The 24229-nt window shown below is 37.8% G+C and overlaps 1 protein-coding gene across 1 annotated transcript in view; it reads left to right on the top strand.

Annotated features, from left to right (window-relative positions):
- Positions 1 to 24229, top strand: part of ADGB (androglobin) — a 153053-nt gene that overhangs the window by 58451 nt on the left and 70373 nt on the right. The window contains exons 10-15 of the mRNA XM_057310981.1: positions 862 to 956; positions 8634 to 8808; positions 12136 to 12226; positions 16530 to 16659; positions 22396 to 22429; positions 23308 to 23491. Coding sequence (XP_057166964.1) covers positions 862 to 956; positions 8634 to 8808; positions 12136 to 12226; positions 16530 to 16659; positions 22396 to 22429; positions 23308 to 23491 — 709 coding nt within the window. The remainder of the gene's footprint in view (positions 1 to 861; positions 957 to 8633; positions 8809 to 12135; positions 12227 to 16529; positions 16660 to 22395; positions 22430 to 23307; positions 23492 to 24229) is intronic.

Genomic DNA, 24229 nt, shown 5'->3' with positions numbered 1-24229 from the left:
TAGATAGATCCTGGTTCATAGCTAACATATTTTGTGGCTCTAAAAATATTATTCTTTAATAAATATCTAATACAGTTCAGTATTAGTGTTTGAATTTGTAAAGGAATAAAACAAACTTTTTAATTACAAATAAAGACAATAGAGGAAAATAAATTATACCATTTTAGCCAGAATCTTTAAAGAACAAAAGCATACTGAATCAAATATACTAATTTCAGGTCTATTAAGAAACATGTGAAAAAATGAGTGATATTCAGAAACATTAAATATTAAGTAAGCCATACTGTACACCTGAAACTAATATAACACTGTATGCTAACTATCCTGGAAATAAATAAATAGATAAATAAATAAATAGTAATTTCCTGGCCAAATACATATATAAACAGCAATTCAAACTAAGTTACTGACTTAGTTTTCCTTCTTCATGGAAGGATTAGTTTATGCTTTCTTTCTTCTTGAAATGATAGAAAGTTCTGGACTTCTTTAAATTCAAAATAAGTTTTTATCTATGAAAGCTAAAAAAATTTCAATTTTAAAATCATTCCCTTTGAACATTATCATTTGTAAACTAGTCTAAGTGACACTAATAATAGAGCTTTTCTAATAACTTTTTTTATAGTGACATTAAATGATTTCTTAAGCAATTAAATGGTATTATGGTGAAGGTAAAACTAATGAGATGTTCTATAAAATAGATGCATAAGTGAGATTTAACATTTATTAAATACGTTTACGGTCATTTACCTATTTTTCACACACAAAGATATTCTCATTAAGGAATTCGAACACTCTGGAATGACATACTGATGGACCCATTCAGCTAGAATTTCCATGACACAATATATGTTCTTTTCACAGGTTCTTCAGCAACGCAGTCTCCTCACATGGTTGTATATGCTACCTTTACACCCCTCTATTTGTTTGAAAAAAAGATCTTTTCATTAGAAAAAATGGTAAGCACTCAAAGCCAAGAAGCATAGTACCATTTATGGGGTGTGTGTGTTTGGGTGACAGAGAGAGAGAGGGAGGTAAGAGGGAGAGAGAGTGATATTATTTGTTGTCCTATAAGGCATACCAAAATTTAATTAAAATGCTATTCCTGGATTTCAGTCTACTTATCTTTAAAAAATTAGATACTTGAACATAGGGACACGGAACATTCAAAATTATCTTAGATGATTGCAATAGTTCCTTGTTAAAAAAATGTAGACTCGTGTATTATTATCATTTTTTTCCATTCAAAGCAAAAGAAAAGGCATATGAGTTATATATTTCAGTAAGAATCATGTAAACATATCTAAATAATAGTAAATTACCTTTCTATAAACAGTTCATAAATATTTTCTTAACATAACTTGATTTAAATGAGCTCACCTCCACAGTTGGTAAACTATTATAACCTCCTTGTAATCTTTAGATAATACACACACACAAATATGTTAATTGATTTTTTCTTATAAGTCTAACAATTTAGAGAAAATTTAGAAAATATACACAAAAGCATTGAAATTAAAATATTCATAGTATAAATATCTAGACATAGACAATGCTAACATTCTGGGATCTATCCTTTGATTTTTTTCTTCTGTACATATATTCTGTTTGTATATATATATTTATACACACACACACACACACACACACACACACATATATATGCTGTTTTACACAGTGGAATTAAATTTTATGAATTTATTAAATTGTGAAAGCCAGCTTTTTCACTTGACACTATATCATTAGTTTTTTCCCATGATGTTAAATATTTGACCACATAATATTTAGTAGTGGCATGGTATGTATGGGTTTCCCATCATTTTAAAATATCTATCTATCTATCTATCTAAGTAAATTCATAACCCCTTTACCCATTTCTCCCACCCTCCACCTTCTGCCTCTGACAACTCTACCAATCTGTTCTCTGTTTCTGAGCTTGCTTTGTTTTAGATTCCACATATGAGAGATCATATGGTATTTGTCTTTCTCTGACTTATTTCACTCAGCATAATGCTCTTGAGGTCCATCTATGTTGTCACAAATGGAAAGATTTCATTCTTTTCATGGCTGAATAATATTCCATCATTCTGTTTTCTTTTTGCTGCTCTAATAGGGTGTGTTCCACTGCCTTGTCTCTGAGTTGACTGATCCTTTCTTCTGCTTCTTCTAGTCTGTTGTCTATTTCCATCTTTTTGTTGAAGTTCTCACTGTGTTCATCCATTTTTCTCCCCAGTTCAGTGAGCATTTTTATGACCACTACCCTGAACTTTTTATCAGACAAATTACTTATCTCCCTTTTATTAAGGTTTTTCTCTGAGTTTTTATCTTGTTTTCTTGCTCTTTTTTTTTTTGGAACATACTCCTCTGTTCTTCATCTTGCTTAATTCTATTAGTTTCTACAGTTGATCAAACAACCATCTCTCCCAGTCTTGAAGGAGTGGCTCCATGGAGTAGATGAAGCTTGTCATTCACCCCTGCCTCGGTTCTGGTTGTCTCCTAAACCTTTGTGCTTGTCTGGGCAGAAGCTATTATATTTTTAATAGCTTCCGGTCAGTGAGGATGTACTAAGACCTGTCAGCGTCCTTAAGGGGAAGATCTTAGCATTTAGATTCAGGCAGTTTGGAAGCCAGACCTATAAGCAGCAGCTTTTAAAATGCAAATATACACAGTCCTGGGCTCACAAGTGCCCAGGTTCTCTATTGGTGTCCCCTGCTTGGCAGCCACAAAAAGTTGGGGCTCCAAATGACCAAAAAGCCCTTTTCTGAGATCCTGGCGAGCTGCAACGAGGCAGAGGGACAGTGCCAAGATGGTGTCCACAGCCTGCACTCCTGAGAGCAAGGAACTCCATAGTTCACTAGGTGTGTGCCAAACCTGACGTCCCTGAAGCCTGCCTCAGGCTGACGCTCCAGGACAAGCCGAGAGTCCCCCTTCACAGAAAGACTGGGGGTATGGCTCACTTTGCTGTCTGCACAGTGCCCTGGGGGTGGCAGCCTGCCAAGGACTGTCTCTCCAATTGCCACAGTCCCGTGGCACCCAGGAATGCAAGCTCCCCCTTGCTACCAGAGCCAGACAATCAAGAGACTTCCTCTGAGTGGAAGCTGCAAAAATCGGGGTGCCAGACGTAAAAGCCAGGGCAACAGCCATGTGTAAATCTCCCCTCCAGGAGACATGGTACTCTGGAGTGTGGTAGAGGGAAAGCACAGAGTGCTTGGCCTCCGAGGTCTCTGGAATGGTCGCAGTCAGTCCCATGATGTGTGTTTAATTAGAAATCTGCCCCTCGGGCTGCAGCCAGGATTACTTAATAGGCCTCCTCCACGGAGAGACTGCACTCCTGGAACTGCTGCCTCTTGTTGTGCCCACGGGGGTGGCACCTGGTTAACGACTCTTCCTCCATCGGTTACAGTCTGGTGGGACCCACAAGCGTAAGTTCCGCTGGCTGGAGAGGCGTCCCCTGGAGGCAGTCGAAAAATCAGGGCACCAGACGGGAATATGAGCTCCTTTCTGGGTGTCCCTAATTCTTATAGTCCCATAGGACCCGGAACGCAAGTTCCCCTGGCCTCCAGAGCCAGGCAGTCAAGAGGCGTTCCCTGCATGGCAGCTACAAAGATCAGGCATCAGAGGCTTATGAAAAGCTTCCTTCCGGGAGATACTGGTGTTCTGGAGCAGGGAAAAGGGAGAGTGAGAAGCCGCCCCCCACCCCCTAGGTTCCTGGAGAATGTTCCAGCAGGCACCTACGTCTGTGTGTGTGTGTGTGTGTGTGTGTGTGTGTGTGTGTGTGTGTGTGTGAGAAATAAGCTGCCAGCCCCTCAGGACGAGGCTTTGACACAAGCAGGTGGGTTCACTTTGGGTGCAATCGGCCAGACTTTCATTGGATATAAAAATCACTTTTCTCCTTCCCTTTGTAAAGGGTAAAGTCTACCAGGTTACTTGCTCTTCACTCTACTTAGACAAACACAATATTGTATTTGGAGCTTACCAAATCCTACCCCGTTGGGGGACTCCTAGACATCTATCACTTTGGTTATAGAATTCCATATGCTCTGAAATCACTGCATTTAAAGTAGGAGAAGACTAGATGGGGTAGTAATATAAACATAAATGTTCAGTGGGTTCGTTAAAAACAGCTGGATATTAAAAATTCAATGAATACTTGGTCGAAGTGTAAATAATCCAATTGGCTGCTTATTGCACTTTACTGTGCAGTATATTTACCTTCTAGATGATTTGCCCAGGCTGCATAATGTTATCACTCCCTCTTCCTCTTTTCCCCCTCCTCCTTCCTCCAGCCCCTCCTCCTCCACCTCCTCCTCCCTTTCCTCCTCCTTTGTCCTTTTTGAATAGAAACCATTTCTTGATGTGAAAGTCTGCCATTTAACAGGGGTAATACTGTCAAGATGACAGTGCACACTGTGCCATTATGGATGTAGAGATAGTGGCAGTTTCTCTGATTTTAATTCAAAGTTAATTAACTTTAGGCAATGACTAAAGTTAATGGCAAGTGTGCTTCCTTGGCCTCCCAGCAATTTAAGCCTCTGATTAAGATTTGAGCTGGTCATCCATCTTAGCGCTTAGTTTTTTAAAAAGGAAACCTTTCTGTGGCTCTGGCCTAGCCCTTGTTTTAAGTATTCCAGAGATCTAACACCACGGACGGCAAAACGACCTGAGCCGTGCTTTGTGGGGTGCCATGGCCTCTTAATGGGAAGTACTTAAACACTTTTTTAAAACTACAAAATGTGAGAATGGGATGAATACATCACACACACACACACACCACAAAATAATTCATCTGAATGCTTGGCTGTCCTACTGAGAAATTAATATTTAAACACAAAGTTAGTTTTGAATTTAAAGGACAAAAAAGATCACCTATGTTTGTTGTTAATTCAACACATATCTATTGATTATCTATTATGTGCTAAACTGGTAACGAGCAAGACTAACAAAACTCCCTCCTTATAAAACTCAGAAACTAATGAAGAAGACAGAGAAGCCAACAATAGTAATAAAGTTAGGAAATTGGTATAACAGAGCTCATACAAGGCATCTGGCATATGGTGGAAATAGTATTGAAATAATGTGTGTTGGATGAGTGACCAAATGAATGAGTGAGTGAACGAGCAGAAAAATGAATATGGCGATATAGCCGCAAAACATCTTTCTGTCTAATGGTTGACTAAGCAAGTCTTCCCAAAGGAAGAAGAGTTTAAGTGATGGCCTTAAGAAGTTAGCTTAATAAATAGAAAAAAGTGTGCTCAAAGCAGAGGGATGTTTTTGTTGGCAAGTCTGGAGATGAAGGAGAGCTCACTGGGTTCAGAGAAGTACTGGAACTTGAGCACATAGCGAGGGGAGAAGACTCAGAGGCAGCTTGAGATGTGGGAGGGAGTCAGGACTTAGAGTGTTATAAATCCTTCCTCTGGGGGTTGAAAATGGCTTAAGGGACCCAGAGGTTCAGGAATTAGACCAATGTCTGTAACAGCAGTTAAATGAACTATTTCACCCATCTCCCCACCCACCTCCCATCTGGTACCCATCAGTTTGTTCTCTATATTTAAGAGTCTGTTTCTTTGGTGAAATAGATGACAGAGATTAAGGAGCACACTTGTCGTGGTAAGCACTGGGTGAATTGTTGAATCGCTATATTGTACACCTGAAACTAATATCAAATAATAAATGAACTTCAAGGCTATAATGAACTGGCTAGAGTCTCACGGCCTCCCTAATTTACCTGCTGATTCTTTTACATTAGCTATGAGGGTAATCTGGTTCTCCTGGTCAAATCAGAATATGAGATACAATGTTTTAAAGATAAATCAACAGAAAAAGACTTTATTCTAATGGAATTTTGTTAAATGCAGTGCATTGCTTAAAATTATAGCCCCAAAGACAATGAGACCAATATGTAAAATAAAGTCAATACCTTACATTTCTTGAAAGAACTAGTCCAGAATACAAGAAAAAGAAAACTTGGAAAGGAACAAGATGGCAGGAATTACCCCATTTTCTTGTTCTTGGATATTCTAAATAGTTTTAGTTTTATTTAAATAAGTAATCTGCAAGTTCTAAGAAAGCCACCCACGTGCTCAAACTCCTACTTTTGGACTGTTTGAGGCATGTCTAGCTGGCTCAGTTGGTAGAGCATGTGAGTCTTGATCTCAGGGTTGTGAGTTCCAGCCCCACCTTGGGGCAAGAGTTTATTTAAAAGAGAAAGAAAGAAAAGAAAGAAAAGAAAAGAAAAGAAAAGAAAAGAAAAGAAAAGAAAGAAAAGAAAAGAAAAGAAGGAAGGAAGGAAGGAAGGAAGGAAGGAAGGAAGGAAGGAAGAAAGAAAGAAAGAAAGAAAGAAAGAAAGAAAGAAAGAAAGAAAGAAAAAGAAAGAAAGAAAGATGGGCCAGAGGAGTGAAAGGGTCTTTTGGGCAAAGAAACTTCTAATACAAGTCTATACATGAAATATTCCAAAATATTTCTTGAGTGCCTACTCAGGGTTTCACCTGAGTGAGAATTTACCATCCTAAATCTCTTTTTGCCCTTAACTCTAATCTAAGAAAATTTGAGGCCCTTTAACAAAGTTCCTCAACATCAAACTGTAACTATTATCCAAAGCATTACTTTTCATCATTCAGAAGTATCTTGAAGTATGTTAGAAATAAATGAAGTGTGAGGAATCGGCTTACTTACTTTAAATCCAGTTCGTACTTCTGTGGATTATTCAAACAATACAATAGGTGTTAAGACTATGCTTAATTATTTGACATAAAACCTTACATTTTCAGATGCTTTAAGTAATTTTATTTTCTGATGCTTTATGGCTCCAAAAAGAGTAAAGAATCTACATATCTGGTTGTCGTTATAAGAAGGATTTGAGATATGTAGACAAAATTTGATGAATAATAAACTATCTGGAAATGATTCAGTTTATAAATACAACTTTGGGCATGGCTTCTATTTTGGAGAGGAAGTATAAATTTTATAGTGTACTTTTTTTGGTTACTATCCTGAGGCATTGTCTTATTGAATAACGTCAATAAATGCTCCCATAAGTTCCCGTTTTGAGTGATGGGAAACTTTTAAACTTGGCGGGGTAAAAGTTGTAGAAAAAGGTTTAGACTTTAGAACATTTATGAGAAAACATTTTTAAGCCATTATAAGGCATAAAGTCAGAGGTTTCCAGATTTTATTTTTAAGAAATTGCTAACATTCACAAAAGGGATAAAGGGGATGTAAGAACTTCCTCGGCTTTTTTTTTTTTTTTTTTTAAGTGGTTTCCACACCCAGTGTAGGATGTGAACTCCCAACCCTGAAATCAAGACTGGAGCAGAGATCAAGAGTGGGACGCTTAACTGACTGAGCCACTCAGGCGCCCCTCCTCTGCTTTTTAATTAGGTCTTTCCCCCCCTTGAACATTGAATCACTTTCCTCTTTATTCTGCATATTTATAACACCTTTAAGTGGTTTTTCTGGACTCAGTAGTGCACTGATTAGCTCCTTCCAATTATTAATTAATTTTACAGTCATTAGTTAATTCCTGGATTGAGAAAGAACTATTTTATCTCATAGACACCCCACCTGTCTTGCTCCTTCTGGAAGTATAGACTGAGATGTACAGAAACAGGAGGGCAAGGCATGTTCTGGCTGAGGCAATAATTTGCAATAGTCTAATAGGTGGGTTTCTGGTCCTAATTTAAATGACTGTTTTATAAATTTACATTTTCAAGCATTGCTATTTGCAGAGAAATCGATGATGCCAAATCACTAGGAAGAAAAATAGTTATTGGCAAAACTGACTTAAATGTACTTATTTTACTTTAAATGTTTCAACATTTAGACTGTGAATGCCAGAATTTGCTACAGAATATATCACTTTAACTCTCACAGACTTTTTGATTTCTTATGGCATATTTCAGCCATCAGTTAGTAACTGAAGTTCTCCTTAAACATAATTCTGAATTGTTCCAAAGCAAAATACTAGCTTCAGGAGATCTGAACGGTCGCATAGGGGAAGCATCTTCCTGGAGAATTACTTGATTTGGCAGGATTTAGGGCAGCCTTTCTCCTCTGGCTTTCTGTGACTGGCTCCATTGTCCAGAGAGATCCTGGAGATTTCCCGTGGGAGAGCCCCCATTTGAGGGTGAGGGCATAGCTACAACAGACACGGCAACCACTTACCACAACATTGACCTGACCCACTAAGCGCGGTGGACTTTTTTTTTTTTTTTTAATACTACGTAGCAGTTGCTGGTGACTAAACAAACAGAGAAACAAACAAAAACTTCACATATTAAGCACTCTTATCAAAGTTTTAACTTACTAATAATGGTTGATTGATTTTGGACCAAAACTGATGTGCTAAGATTTTTTTTTTTTTCCCAATCTCAGAGGATCTTAAACTTTTAGAAGTGAAAAGTGCCTTCTAGTTCTAGTCTCTCATTTTGTAAATAAGTAAATGGGGCCCTCAGAAACATAAAAACATGAAGAGAAATACAAATGGTCATAGTGCCCATGTTAGGGGGTGGAAATATGGGTTATTTTTCCTTTATTACCACTTCATTGTGGTAACAGTATTTTTGTAATGACAAAAAGTGGTTTATTTAAATGCACAAGGCATTGCATGTATCCTTTTAAAATGTGCCTTCTGCCCGTAGGCTAATTCTGCAGAGAAGCTGAGAGAATACGGCCTTTCCCACATCTGTAGCCATCCCGTGCTGGTCACTAGGACGAGGTCTTGCCCCCTCATAGCACCTCCGAAATCACCTCCCGTACCTGCCTGGAAACTCTTTCGTCAAAAGAAGGAAACCGTTATAACAGATGAAGCTCAAGGTATGGCTCCTGTTGTCTGAAAATCTAAGGAGGCTTTCTCTGCACGAAGGTCTAACAGTTTCATTTGAAATGGAAGATGTGTATCAAGGCAAACCACCCAACGTTATACCCAAAGCCTACGTTCAATTTTATGTCTAAATTTTACGTCTTTAAAGGATTAGTTCTCCACATTTCAGAAGCTGAGCAGTTTGGTTCGCATCTGAACTGACCAGCTATATCCAGGCCATTCTTTGGGTGAGGATATTAGTTATTATTGTGATAGAAAATGGTTCGTAGCAAATAATAGAAAAAATGTAAGTACGTATTTAAGCCACTGGTGTGAAATCACTCCAGAGTGCCCTGTAGAACTTACTTAGTTACTTCAAAGTAACTAATTTATATTTAGAATAGAAACTGACCTTTGTTTAGAATATGGGAATGGGACTTCTGCCCTGGACTGGCTCCTATGTGAATGTTGTCCTAAGCCACCATGAATGGCTGTTGGGCTAGAAATAAAGCGGTTCCCATGGCTTGGGGGGGGGGGGGGGCGGGGACTGTGCCCACCTGGCTCCTAATCTCAGTTCGCTTCTAACTTCCTCACAATCCAGGTCTCATCCTTTACTCCTTCAATGTTTTTTCTCTCCAAGTCTTCATTCTTTTTTTTTTTTTTTAAGATTTTATTTATTTATTCGACAGAGATAGAGACAGCCAGCGAGAGAGGGAACACAAGCAGGGGGAGTGGGAGAGGGAGAAGCAGGCTCATAGCGGAGGAGCCTGATGTAGGGCTCGATCCCATAACGCCGGGATCACGCCCTGAGCCGAAGGCAGATGCTTAACCGCTGTGCCACCCAGGCCCCCCTCTCCAAGTCTTCATTCTTAACTCCATTTTTCCGTGAGCACCAAGTTGGAATGGCAATAGAAATGAGCGAGGGCATTAATTAAAAAATCAATTTTAATGCAGAAGCATGAATCTGAAAAGATGGGATTTTAAAAAGAAGAATAAAAACCCTAATAATTTAAAAATTCTGGCCTGGCAGAATAGCTCACCATTTGTGTTTAGTTAGTTTGTACCGTGTTTCTGTACCTCATTTAGAGCTCGCAGCTTCTCAGAAAGGATGATAAAGAATTGGCGTGTCACGGATTATTTTTCTGTATATACACCTGTATGCCTGTGGGTATATATATCTTTCTCATTCCAAAAACCTTCAATTGTCTTTGTTCAAAAAAGCTTTAAAAAAAAATCTTTTGTGTTTGTTTCCTTGCTTTTGCAATTTCTCCCTTTGTCTTTGCTGATTGCTCATTGTTTCATAATTGTATTTATCCAGCAACAGTATATCACATTCTAGAGGTTATTGCCTTAGGGGCTGTGTGCACAGGTCTGTTACCCGAATGAGCAATGAAGGCAAAGCCACAAAGAACACACCTAGCACCAGTTTACTGATGGCATCGTGTAAAGCTCAGGAGTATGCTTTAAACCTTTGGTCCCATGCAGCAAGGCTTACACCCTCTCTTGGGGGTGATTGCTGGGGTTCCTGCTACCAGGTCAAGTGTGGTTGATCCTTCATCACAGGTTTGGTTACGATGTAAGACCTAAGTCTGGGTGGTGCTTAGGATCCTAAAACTGCCATGGCCACATAGATTGGAATATTTACCTGTTCCCTGCCTCCTGCTTCCAACCATAATTTGCATGTTTTTAAAATACAAATTACACCTTTAACCATGTAATTTTCCCCACATTTGCTTTTTGCCTGCATGATACAAACACTGTAGCTGGTAGCAAAGATTTTCTAGCACAACATGTTATATCTTTGCCATAAAAGAACAAAGATTAAAGAAATATCTAGCTTGGATGGAAAAAGAAATGGTCAATTCATTTTTTTTTTAATTGGTCTATGTGCCTCTCTCTCTCTTGCTTGATTATTTCATTACATCCTTTGAGCTTCTGCAGTGAGCTGCCAGTGCTGCCAACAGGAACTTTCCAGTTTTTATTCCTCCTCCCCACCCTCCTTCCCTCCCTCCCGTCTATCCTCTTTCCTGTTCTGTCTTTCTGAACCAAAGATCAGCATTCACATGATGCTTGAAAGAAAATCTTTCGCTTTTAAATGCTATGTTTCAGTTCAACGTGTAGAGCCACAATTAAAACAGTTGCTCATTCAGAACATCAAAGAATAGTTGAATGAAGGGGAAAAAATTGAACCTGCAGACCTTTCCTGATTTCACTACTGATTGTAGTATAATTCTAGGTAAGTGATGGCTCTATTGGAAACTGGGGAAGAAAATCTAAACTTGGTGGAATTCCATAACTGTGGTATACCACTTCAAGGCTCACCCTGTAATTGTCCTTCTTCTATCTATTGGGCTTAATATTTAAGGTGAAAATTAACAGGAATTAACAGGAAAATTAACGGGAAGGGAAAGAGAGAGAGATCATTTTAGAAGTTACCATGGAGCAAGCAAAGTTATGTACTTGTGTCAAAGCTTCACTTTTTTTTCCCCCTCCAATAGTTATCCTTTCCACTGTTGGAGGAGCTTTTGTGAAAACAATCATCTCTTATGTTTAATTTCAGTGATCACCCTGCTGTGTTTGGGCTCTGTGCCATAGCCATTGAGAATTTCTTCCTCGCAGATCAGTTTCAGTCCCGTAGGAGTATCCGCAAAGACTTTCTTGATCCACTGCGTTCTCTTCTACCCATGACCTTTGCTTTGTTACATTTTCTGTCCTAATACTATCATCTCAAGGTATTACTCTGCATTTCCTCTTCATGTTTCAGCAACTGTGTTGCAGAGGTTAACTAAAAGAACACAGTTTTTAGTGAAAAACGTTTAAAGAAGTAGCAGTGAGGGATGCCTGGGTGGCTCAGTCATTAAGCATCTGCCTTCGGCTCAGGTCATGATCCCAGAGTCCTGGGATCAAGTCCCATATCGGGCTCCCTGCTCAGCGGGGAGCCTGCTTCTCCCTCTGCTTGTCACTCCCTCTGCTTGTGCTCTCTCTTTCTCTCTCTCTGTCAATTAAATAAAAAAAATCTTAAAAAAAAAACCAAAAACAAAGTAGCAGTGAATGTCCAGTAGTAACAAGGAGACATTGCTAACTTTCTCCCTTGAGACTTGACTGCTTCACATTGTAAGTCCGGAAAGCAACTGAGAAGTAGACTTTAAACATCTAATATTGGCAGGATCTATAAGGCCTTTCAATACAAAACCTACGTATCCCAGTACGTTCTTATTTCCCTCTTCTGAAATCTGCTGGATAAATAGTTAATATAATCCAGTAGGACAATAGGTGTTAAGTTATGCATTTAAATCTTGGAAGATTAAAAAAAGGTACACCACACCACCTGTTTCTTTCAGAATTAATAATAAAGAAGCCTGAACAATATCTCGAAATTTCAAGTCCATTTTTGAATTATAGGATGAGTCCATTTACAATTCCAACAGAAACGTAAGTATGGAACGTTCTTTCCCACAAAAACATCTTGTTGACAAATGAAGTATTTTGTGAGTTGCGTGGTTAGAAACGTACGCTTTGGTGACAGATGCACCAAAGTTTGTATCACTGCAGTGATTACAGGAAAACAATATTCTTAGGTTCTTTTTCACAGTAATAAGTAGATAAGATAAATTCTGAATAGGTTAAAATAAAGCGTAACTATGCCTGGCTTTACAGCTTTCGCTACTGTTTTAGAAGAGTAAAGTACTTTGTTTTACTTAAACATGAGCACGAACGAGTGCTTTTGGTTATTATCTGATAATGAAATCATAAGAGCAGAGGATTGTCATAGAAACCAGAGAGATGAAGTGTGTCACTCTTAGGGGGGAAAAACTCTAAATAGAACAACAAAGACAATCAAGAAGTAAAAGGAGGAAGAGGAGAAATCCAAATATACTAATGTTTAAATATGGCAAAAGGGATAGAAAGAAAGACTATTATCCTGGATCTAAAATTTCTAATGAGTTCAGAGAAGTGAACAGGAAGTCCACAAACAGCAAAAAGGAGAAGAATTAGTGAGTGATATGAGTGGAGGATATGATTATACCACTAAAATTGTGCTAATTTGTTATGCAGTGATCAGTAACTAATACATGGATATATACATATGTCAAAGATGATCAAATTTATAGTCTGAATTTGTGCAGTTAATTATACGTCAATTATCCATCCGTAACATTGCAATGCATAAGAATAAATAATACTATGTAAAATGGTTTTAAAAAATCAAGTAGGGGTTCTAGGAATTCAAGAATTCAAGACTACAGTAATGACTGAAAGTAAGAATTTGGTGGATGTGTTTCATCAGAGATTAGCTACAATAAAAAAGACAACTGGCAAAATGGAAAATAGATCAGAGATAATATCCAGACTGAAAGATGAAGACCAAACATAAATAAATAAACGAGGCAAAGTACAATAAAAACAAATGGGACAAGTTGAAAAAGACGAACATACTTGCAAGTGGGTCTCAGAAATAGAGGATAGAGAGACGGGGGGAATAATCACAAACTAAAACTATAATGGCAAATATCCCAAAAGAAAAAAAAAATCAAGAATCAGGAAGTTCTGACATCAAGCAATGTAAACACAAAGAGAACTGCAACTAGACACACCCACGTAAAACCGAAGACACATGGGGTACAGTGATATGTGGGTATAGTCAAAGTACTGCCTCGCTAACCAACATGGATGAACGCCACGCACAAAAATATCAGACCAAAGAAGTCTGGTATAAAAAGTACATGGTTGCTTTTAATTATTCTAACAGACATTATGCAAAGAGAAATAAAAAGCAATCCATGGTACTGGAAGTCATGATGGTGGATTTCTGCAGTGAGGAGGACTGGCCGTGCTGGGGAGACACTCGGCAGGGCTCATGGGGTGCTGGCAACATTAGAATCCCGTGATCTGAATAGTGGTGACGTGGCCGTGCTTCTTTTGAGATTTTTCAGCAAGTTTTACATTTCTGCTTTGGTCCTTTGTTGAATGTCTTTTAAAATTAAGTAAAACGTCATAAAACATTTTGAATGGCTTACATTATAGGTCACACAAGGACCATTAGCTGCGGGTGAGCCTTCTTTGGACATAGTAAGGTCCATGACAGAAATGTCAGCTGATGAAGAAAAGCAACTGGAGATCAGAAGTCAGTTCACTGCATTGTTCTACTTTTAGAGCCTCTCTACATCACAGCCAGTTAATTGACATTGTATGAACTCTATTTAAGTTGAAAATATTAGAGAGATTCTTCAAAACATTTACCGTCAATTCTTCTGTCAGTTCTATGCACCAACAACTGACCACCGAGAAGTGGGTTGGGAGGGACCCCGAGGCAGCGCTCCTCTGGAGAGTCCTTGGCAGTTAGTAATGTCAAGTCTTGAGGGACAGCTTTATCAACCGAAAAGACAGTTGCTGCTACCTTGATTTCAAAAATTTGTTACTGCTACAAATTTGTAAATCTAGTTTTCCTCAAACTTTGGTTTTAACTTTTCATAAAATCTTATTTTATGCCTGCATCTATTAATATCCATAAAAGTTTTAAATAACCTTAGTTTGCCAAATTTATTGAAACATTTTAAGTGGCATTTACTACATCACTATATTTTGTTATCTCCCTAAATATTTTGAAAGACAAAAATCATAACAAATAAAATCTTGCCAAGTATTTAAATCCTTATAAAAGTTCAAATAATCAAAATGTATTTTGAGAACCTTAATTTTTCCTATATATGCTATTAGTTTTTACAAACCAACATTTTCTTATACATTGTAACTTAATCATGAAGCGAAAATTAAATACACCATACATTTTAAAGCCTAATTTGTTGGATTATGTAACATTCTAAATTCTTTCATATGTCACAAATACAAAATAGCACATACACATAGAATTTTCCCGAACTTAATATAAAAATGTTAGTGCTTCATAATTTTTAAAAATTTTGTACTTAATATTACCTACTAAATGACTTTTCCACTCCAAATAATTTTTAATTCTCTCTCAGCTGATTGAGATTGCATACTAATCAGAGATTTTGTGGATTTTGAAAGCCAGAGCTGCAGACCACCAGGACAAATTCTCTCACGGTTCAAAATGCCATACCCAGACTTCTAGAATCTCTGCTGTCAGTAGGCACAAATGGGCCTGAATTCCCCGAGTTGACCCCCTTACTGGATTTTCTTATGCCTTTCAGCTTTATTATCTGGTCAAGGTGGATGGAAGTCTATAACCCAGATTTAGGTGACTCTGACACTTGATTGGATTCAACTAATCTAGTCAGTGTTTGAATCTGTTATGAATTTCCTAGCTTCTTTATTCAATCTGGCAGAGCCAAAACCAAAGATATGTGAATGACATTTCATCCTACATGAAAGGTCCCTTGTCCTGCTTTGCTGCGCCGTCAGAGTTCTCAGGTCAACATGAGTGCAAGCGGTTTTTTTGGCAAGTCCTTGAGAGTGACTGCTCTCACAAGTGCTTTTCCCTGGAACACTGTCTCTGCAGCAACGTGCCAAATTTGCCCATTCTTGGCTCCTGGCCTAGTGGGAATCAGAACCTTACAAATATGTTTGTGCTGCCCTCTAGTGGCGATTTCAGGTAAATCAGAGCTTGAAGTAAGAACTTTCACTGAACACAAGTAAGGAAAAAAAGGGAAGTGTAGGAAATCTGTATACATGAAATTTAATTTTATCTTTGAAAAGTACATAACCTAAAATGTATTTACTATAACAAATGTCTTTTTATTGTGCCTATGAACTTGTAGGAATGACAATGGCCATTCAAGTTCATATCAGCAATTACTTGAACGGAAATATTGTACACTTCAGTAGCTAGTATGAATGTCACAGTTATAAACTCAAGTGCTCAAGACTCACTCAAATTTCTGACTCTGAGTCCCATTCACTGATACGTTACTCTGATACTGAGTGAAATCAAGTATAATTGTCAAATTCCTACAACATTTAAAGATGACCAACATAGTTTTAAAATAACATCTCAGAAAATTTTTACAACAATGTGTTGACTGATAGAGATATTTCTTCAGTAGTGTAGAAAGCAAGTCAATGTTTTTAACATGAAGTAAAAATTCATTATTAGATGTAAAAGGAGTTGATAAAATGAACGAAACCAGAAATTTCTACTGTTGACAAAATGCTGTTATTTAATGTACAATGCAGTATCATTCAGCCCTAAAAAAAGAAGGAAATCTTGCTATTTGTGACAACATGTCTGGACCTTAAGGGCATTCTGCTAAGTGAAATAAGTTAGTAAGAGAAAGAAGAATGCCATATGATCTCACTTACATGTGGAATCTAAAAAACCAAAACCAAAAACAAACACCCAAGATACAGAGAATAGATTGATGGTTGCCGGAGGAAGGGGGTGGGTGAAAAGGGTAAAGTGGGGTCAACGGTACAAACTTCCAGTTATAAAATAGGTTAAGTCATGAGATACAATGTACAGCATGATGACTGTGGTAACAATGCTGTATTGTATATTTGAAAGCTGCTAAGAGAGTAGATCCTAAGAGCTCTCATCACAAGGAAACAAAATTGCAACTCTGTGTGGTGATGGGTGTTAACTAGACTTATGATCATCTTCCAATATATGCGGGTATCAAAGCATCATGCTGTACACCTGAAACTAATATAACGTTATATGCCAATTATACCTCCATAAAAACACTGCAGTTATTTATTAGTAACTTTAAATAAGAAATTAAGGTTAACAGAAGATTTTATTTTGTTTTTTTATTAGTCATTTTGTACAATCTTTTATTAAGAAAGGGGTGCCTCCAGGAATTGATTTGTCATCCATTACAGAAAATGATGAAACTACCACCATTAGCCAGCCAGACTTAAGCCAATCGACAGGAACAGTATCTCAGGTAACCATGTTACTCTTATTATTGGCCCAATTCTTAATTATAAAATACCTTTTCTAAAAATTGTGAAATACATTATATACAAAAGACTCTATAACGTGCATTTGGGGAGAATAAAGAACACTATGAAAATAAGCTTTTTAGGGGCGCCTGGGTGGCACAGTCATTAAGCGTCTGCGTTCGGCTCAGGGCATGATCCCAGCATTATGGGATCAAGCCCCACATCAGGCTCCTCCGCTGGGAGCCTGCTTCTTCCTCTCCCACCCCCCTGCCTGTGTTCCCTCTCTTGCTGGCTGTCTCTCTCTCTCTGTCAAATAAATAAATAAAATCTTTTTAAAAAAATAAGCTTTTTAGATTAGAAATTGGCATATTTGTTCCTTATAGAAATTCCCTGTGCATCTCCTTATCTGCCATTCAGAGTTTGGTGATCAAGCCCATACTCTTCTTTTTTGTTTGTTCAAGATTTTATTTATTTGAGAGAGAGAAAAAGAGAGAGCGTGAGTGAGACCGCACAAGCAGGGGGAGCAGCAGAGGGAGAGGGAGAAGCAGCCTGCGGGGCTTGATCCTAGGACCCTGGGATCATGACCTGAGCAGAAGGCAGACGCTTAACCGACTGAGCCACCCAGGCGCCCCAAGCCCATACTCTTCTAATATTGCCAATTAGGAAAATACATGTTTATAAGCAATATAACTTTAGTTTAATTGTGGTATAATTTTATTTGAACGGACTCATTTTAATTCCTCTGAGACTTCCTTCACTTAGCATCATTGGTGATGTTTGTTGTGTGTCACAGTTCATTCGTTTCATGGATTGAAGGTATCTAATATATAACCAACCTACTTTTTTTTTTAATCTTCCACATTGTTAATGACTATATTCATTGCTTCTTGTTTCTTTTTTCTCCTTTCAGATTTTTATTTAAATTCTAGTTAGTTAACATAAAGTGTAATATTGGGTTGCAGGAATAGAATTTAGTGATTCATCACTTACGTAAAACACCCAGTGCTTGTCATCACAAGTGCCCTCCTTACTGCCCATCCCCCATCTAGCCCATTCCCCAGCCACCTCCCTCCATCAACCCTTCATTTGTTCTCTAAGAGTCTCTTATCATTTGCTTCCCCTCTTTTTTTTTCTTTTCCTATATGCTCATCTGCTTTGTTTCTTAAATTCCTCATATGAGTGAAATCATATGGTATTTGTCTTTCTCTAACTTATTTTGCTTAGCATAATACACTCTAGCTCCATCCGTGTTGCTGCAAATGGCAAGATTTCATTCTTTTTGGTGGCCGAGTAGTATCCCATCGCACATCTATACCACTTCTTCTTTATCCACTGGTCAGTCAGTGAACACTTGGGCTCTTTCCATAGTGTGGCTATTGCTGATAGTGCTGCTATAAACAGTGGGAGCTTCTTGTTTCTTACTATCGTTAAGCAGTGTCACCATGACTATTCTTGTGTGTCCCTGTACACATGTGTCAGAGTTCCCTGAGTTCCAAGGTTTGTTACCTTTTACGGGCTACGGCTCCCTTTACCAATTTTGTAAAACTTTAATCCACAATGACAACAACTCATCTGAGTCTGCGCATTAGCTGAGCATTGATGATAGGGAACAGTGGAAAACAGAACAGCTGTTTGGGTTAGCGCCATGAGAACACATAACTCACTGTTTGGTGGTGGAAAGACTGCTAAGTGTAGTTGCCAATTGGTTGGCCAGCTACAGGTCACGGGTGTATCTGTAGAGAGTAACACATGACTATTTGAAACCTAATAATGGGCCTCATAGTTGTGCAATTTCAGAACAGTGATCGACACATGTGATATTTGAAGATATTTGCAACAACTGTAATGATATGTGAACTAGTGTGATTTCTTTCATAGATAAAGTCACAGTTACTGCTAATAAAATTGTGGCTTACTCACCAGCATTGATAAATTGAGAACTGAAGAAAATGCTCAACTTGGACTAAAGATGAATTTTTTTTCAACTCCCCATGTTCATGGATTCCTGAAATCTTAACCATGGGCCCCAAGGGATGCTAGACTAGGAAGTCCTGCTCCAGAATGTGAATCTGGGAACATAATTGATGGGTCATGGGGCATTCACCCATTTAACATTGCAACAAAATGCCAAACAATTTTCCAATACAGGTGTATCAATATCATTTCTGTCAGCCCTGGATAAGAATTTTCTTTGCAAGGCATCATGGCCAACATTTATACTGCCTGATATTTCAACTTTTGCCAGTGTGATGGGTGTCAAAGTGTATTTATTTTTTAATAGGTAATATATTCGTATATTCAAAAATAAAAATATAAGGGGCCCCGGGGTGGCACAGGCGGTTAAGCGTCCGACTCTTGGTTTTAGCTCAGGTCATGATCTCAGGGTTGTGAGATGGAGCCCCGGGTCGGGATCCACACTCAGCACAGAGTCTGCTTGGAATTCTCTCTCCCTCTCCTCTACTCCTCCTGCTCATACTCTCTCTCAAATAAATAAATAAATAAATAATAAATAAATAAATCTTTCAAAATTTTAAAAATAAAAATATAAGGCATACATGAAGAACTCTTGTTTCTACTAATATACTTCTTCATTTTCACTGCTCTGCATTCCACAGGACACTTTCTGCATTTTGTTACGCAAATTCAGAGAAACACACACATAATATTCCATAACCTCCATTTTACAATTCAAAATTTAACAAAAGAGTTTTTACTTAATAAGTACTGGAGCTAATTTCATATCTATACATAAAGAGTGTCTTTATTCTTAAAGTTGCGTAATATTTCATTAGGTGAATGGACCCTAGTTCATTTCCACTAACTTCTCTAGATGGCATAAGATACCTTGCGGGGCACACCAACTGCATACAGGTGAACAATGTTTTTTCAGTTTTAGTTGAAAAGCAGACTAACAAATGAGAAATCCGGTAAAGAGAATGAATGGATTTTAACATTTTAAAGTTTTCCTTTAGTTTTAAGTTATCCCATACAACAGTTTTAAAAAGTCAACAACAGCATAAAAATTGTCCATCTGTCCTATTTTTCCTTATGCCCTTGGTCTTCCTCCCCAGAGTCCATCACTTTTATTTGTGTTTTTTTCTGGCTTGTAGCTCTACGTTTCCACATAGTAGGCCTTATGAAGGCAGAGATGATGATTTTATCATACACTGTTTTCTCTCAGGACTGGTGAAAATGCCTAGCATACGGCAGATGCAGTTACGTGTTTATTGAATGATAGGATTCTGTTATTTCTTGATCTATCAGTTTAGATATTACCCCTGGTTGTGGAAGATAAGTATTTAGCACCGCTGTCATCACTCATTGTGGTGAACCTCCACTTTCCTCTGTCTTTCAGATTTGTTTATTTCAGAAGTCTTTGCTGAATCTGTATTCTAGCTATGTAAGGATTATTACAGCAGAGGCAATAAAGGAAAGAAATTCCTCTATCTATCTAATATCTATCTATCTAACATCTATCTATCTATCATATATCTGTCTGTCTATCACATTTTCTTTATTCTTTCATCCATCAACGGACACTTGGTGAATAATTCTGCTATGACCATGGGTGTACAACTATCTCTTTGAGACATTGCCTTCAATTCTATTGGGTTTGTATCTATGTGTAGAATTGTTAGATCACATGGTAAGTCTACTTTAATTTTTCAGGAACTACCATACTCTTTTTCACTTTATAGTCTCACTAGGAGTGCACGAGACTTCCAATTTCTCCACATCCTCACCAAATGCACTCCTGTTTTGATTTTTTTTTATAATAGTATCCATCATAATGGGTGTGAGGTTGTATCTCATGATACTTTCGACCTGCATTTATCTAATGATTAGTGATGTTGAACATCTTTTCATGTGCTTTTTGGTCAGTTGGATAAATAGCTAAGTCCTTTGCCCATTTTTAAAATTAGTTTATTTGTTCTTTTGTTGTTCTTTGCATCAGTTCTTTATATAGTGTTGATGCTACTCTTTTATCGTGCTACATGATTTGCAGATATTTTCTCCCATTCCACAGGTTGCATCTTCATGGTATTGACTGTGTCCTTTGATGCACAGAATTTTTTTATTTTGATGTAGTCCAATTTATCTATTTTTACATTTGTTATTGCTGTTGCTTAGTGTCAGATCCAAGAAATCACTGCCAAATCCAATGTCATGAAGCTTTCCCCCTATGTTTCTTCTAAAAGATTTATAGCTCTAATCTCTTTGTCTTTGTGTCAACCTTGTCACCCAAACTTTCTGTTGAGTTTATTTCACTTTCCTATTTTTAGTTTCTAAGAGCTCTCATTCTTGATCGTATTTTTGTCGAAGTTTCTTATTTGGTGGATGGGTATTCTCTGATCTTTCTGATATTACCAATTTAAAAAATGTATCCCTATATAATTGTTTCTGTTTTCTATTAATCTCCCCACCCACACCCTTTAGTTTCTTTCTTTGATGTAAGTCTCCTTCCTCAATTGTCTGGTGATACTTTGTTGCACATATATATCTAAAGAATTCATGACGTTAATTAGCTGCTGATTGAAGGTGCTTTATAGAATGGCTAGAGCTTGTCAGCTGTAGGATAATTAGTTTGGGATAATTGGGGATAAATGAGCTTCATTTGGGGGTGGGATTAGCTCCAAATGTAGATTCCTTGGGGGTTTTTCCCTGGCCTTACTCAGTTTCTCCAGTTAAGAGTCCTCTAATCTCCCTCCCCGGGGTGGAATGGGTCACAGGGGTTGGTATACACTTATCCATCGGTGTTACTGCCGCCAAGCAGCACAGAGGAGCCGAGAGTCTCAAAGTTCAGCATGTGGACTTTCACGTAATTCCTCTCCTCTCTGTAGAGTAGCTTCTCCTGTTTCCCACGGTACCTGTGAACCCACATCTGAGACTGCTCATTTAATTTCTCCACATGAAGCAATGTCCAGTGTCCCGTTTAGGCAGAAGAAGACTAGATGCTAAAGCAGAAAGGATTGCAGCAAAATGGGGATTCATCTGTTCCTTAAATAGACATTTAACCCATTCCTGTGTGTTGATATGAGGCCTTATAACATTCCCTCCTCCTCAGATGCCTGCTAATCATTTCTGGGGCCCTGAGGCATGGATGGGCTTGCTTCTCACTTGCTTCTCAGTTAGCTCTGCTCTGTTATCACCTGCAGCCCTTTACATCATCCAAAATATTGTTGCCGTCACCCAGCACGTGTCTGTAAGAGTTTGCACCATTTTACCTTTATGCATATTTTTATTGTGTCACAGAGAAAACGGAGTTACACAAATGAATTCAACTTCATTTTCCTGTTAAAATTTGGAAGAGCCATTTTTATAATTTGAAACTCACCTTTCCAGGTTCTGTATATTAATTGCCATTCATAATCTCATTATATTTGATCTGTAATAACGTCAGGTGCTTCATACCAAGCAGAATAACTACTTGAGGATATTATTGTTTTAATTGAACTGTTATTTTAAAAACTCTCATTTAATAAACTCTCATATTTTGTGTTTTAATATCACAAACCTAAACCCTCAGCCAATTATTTAATTAAATTCACATCTTTGAACTTTAAGGTTAAAAACAAAGTTTCTGCTTTGTCATGTTTTTGTAACTATTTGCAGAATTCTATTTCTTCATTGATTAAAAAATAGTATTAGCCTTTTTTAAAAGCGTTGGTGCTTTAAATAGTTAACATGTTTTGTTGAATTTGTAAGTGGTTTCTTAATGTGTTCCTTTCGCTTCACAGGGTAATATTATTTCACAAGTTATACTTGGAAAAGGTAAATTAATAATCTTCTCATGACTTTCACGAACATCAAAGCACAAAGGGATCTCTGCTTCTCGCAGCTCTTAGCTGTCCCTTCCCCTGGGCCTCGGCGGCCTGTCTCCAGTATCTCCTCTGATGTGTTAAGTCTAATCTACTCTGGGCTAGAAAAATCAGATAATCTCACTTGTTAAATTCATGCTTAAAGTCAAAATAAAAGATGATCTGATTAAGGGCCCCCGAGTACAGTTGACGTGTTTTAATACATGCCTGTGATGATCAAAGCATGGAAACCGTTGCCAGTTCCTCAGTTCCTAAATAAAGACTTGGCCAGTCCTCAAATCCAAAAAAAGCATTATGTGGCATGTGCATATGTAACATTTTGATTCAAGAAGTCTGTAAGAACTTTATGACATTCCTTGGTCAACATAAATAAGATGCAGAATCGCTAACTGTGGGGAGCAGTTCAATGGCTTCTGAAATGTATTTATTGCAATAGTTCTCCCAGGTTCTCCTTTCTTCTGGTGCATAAGCTATCCCCTCCCCTCTTACACGCACCTGTCTGCCTACAGCAGATGCTAAGAACCTAAACTAGCTAATTTCTGCTATGTCTTTATAGTCTGTGAAGAATGGGCACACAAACCTATGAAAGTGATTTCAAAAGTTTTGAACACTGTGCTATTTCAGTTAAGATTACATTCTCCTGAGTGTATGAAAATGTGTCTCTGCATGGACCTCCCCAAATGTGAGGCTTGCATGTAAATGATTGCCTCATTTTTTTTTTCAAAAGTAGACTTCAATAGGCAAACTGCCCTCTATAATTTTCCCTACCTCAATAACTTAATACTTCACAACGTAGATGCAATTGACATGTTTGTCTTCTGCTACGCACAGACGAACTGATAGACCTCGGATTGAACGACGCAGCCCATCAGGGTGAAGGATTTGGTTTGGAAAGAGATTTGGTCAGCCAGACAACAGCAACGCAGGATAAATCACTGGAGGAGTTTGCAACAATAAATAATAGTGTTTCTAAAGAAATATGGTTGGATTTTGAAGACTTCTGTGTATGTTTTCAGTAAGTATAAATTTTTTTTGTGCGTATTAAATATAATGGATATAGAAGCCATTAATTTTTAGCTATCATTCAAAGGAGTTAAACCAATATAAGTCTGATGTTGATATAATATCCAGTAAAAATGTTAGAAAGAAAAATAGCTGAATTGACTGCCCACATGGAATATTAATAGCCAAACAGATCTCAGGCCAGTTTCAGCTCATCCTCACAGACTTATTTGTCGATGAAGATAAAAATAGTTTCGTTCCTGAGAGGGATCGTTTTTGTCTCTTTAGGACACCTAATTCAATGCAGTTGTTATTATTTTCCCCCAGCTTTACTGACATATAATTGATAAATAAAATTATGAGATATTTTAACGTACATGGTGATGAATCGATACACATTGTGAAAGATTCTCCCCATCGAGTTAACACAGCCAACACCTCACACATTTGCCAATTTCGGGGGAGGGGGCAGCAACATTTACATCTACTCTCCTAGCAAATTTCAGTGATACAATCCAGTATTATTAACTATAGTCACCATGTTACACAGTAGATCCTCAGACCTTATTCATCTAATAACTGAACAATTGTATCCATTTACCAACCTCTTCCTGTTCCCCCACCCTCAGCCTCTGGCAACCACTGTTCTCCTGGGTTGTTATTATTATTTTTAAAAAATTTCCTATGTCTTTACCTTGTTTTGCTTGTAATTATTTGATTCTCTGAAACTTAGCATGTAGTACTAGTCCAT

This window comes from Ursus arctos, unplaced genomic scaffold (genome assembly GCF_023065955.2).
Source record: "Ursus arctos isolate Adak ecotype North America unplaced genomic scaffold, UrsArc2.0 scaffold_13, whole genome shotgun sequence".
NCBI lineage: Eukaryota > Metazoa > Chordata > Mammalia > Carnivora > Ursidae > Ursus > Ursus arctos.
This window is presented reverse-complemented; position numbering and strand designations above follow the sequence as displayed.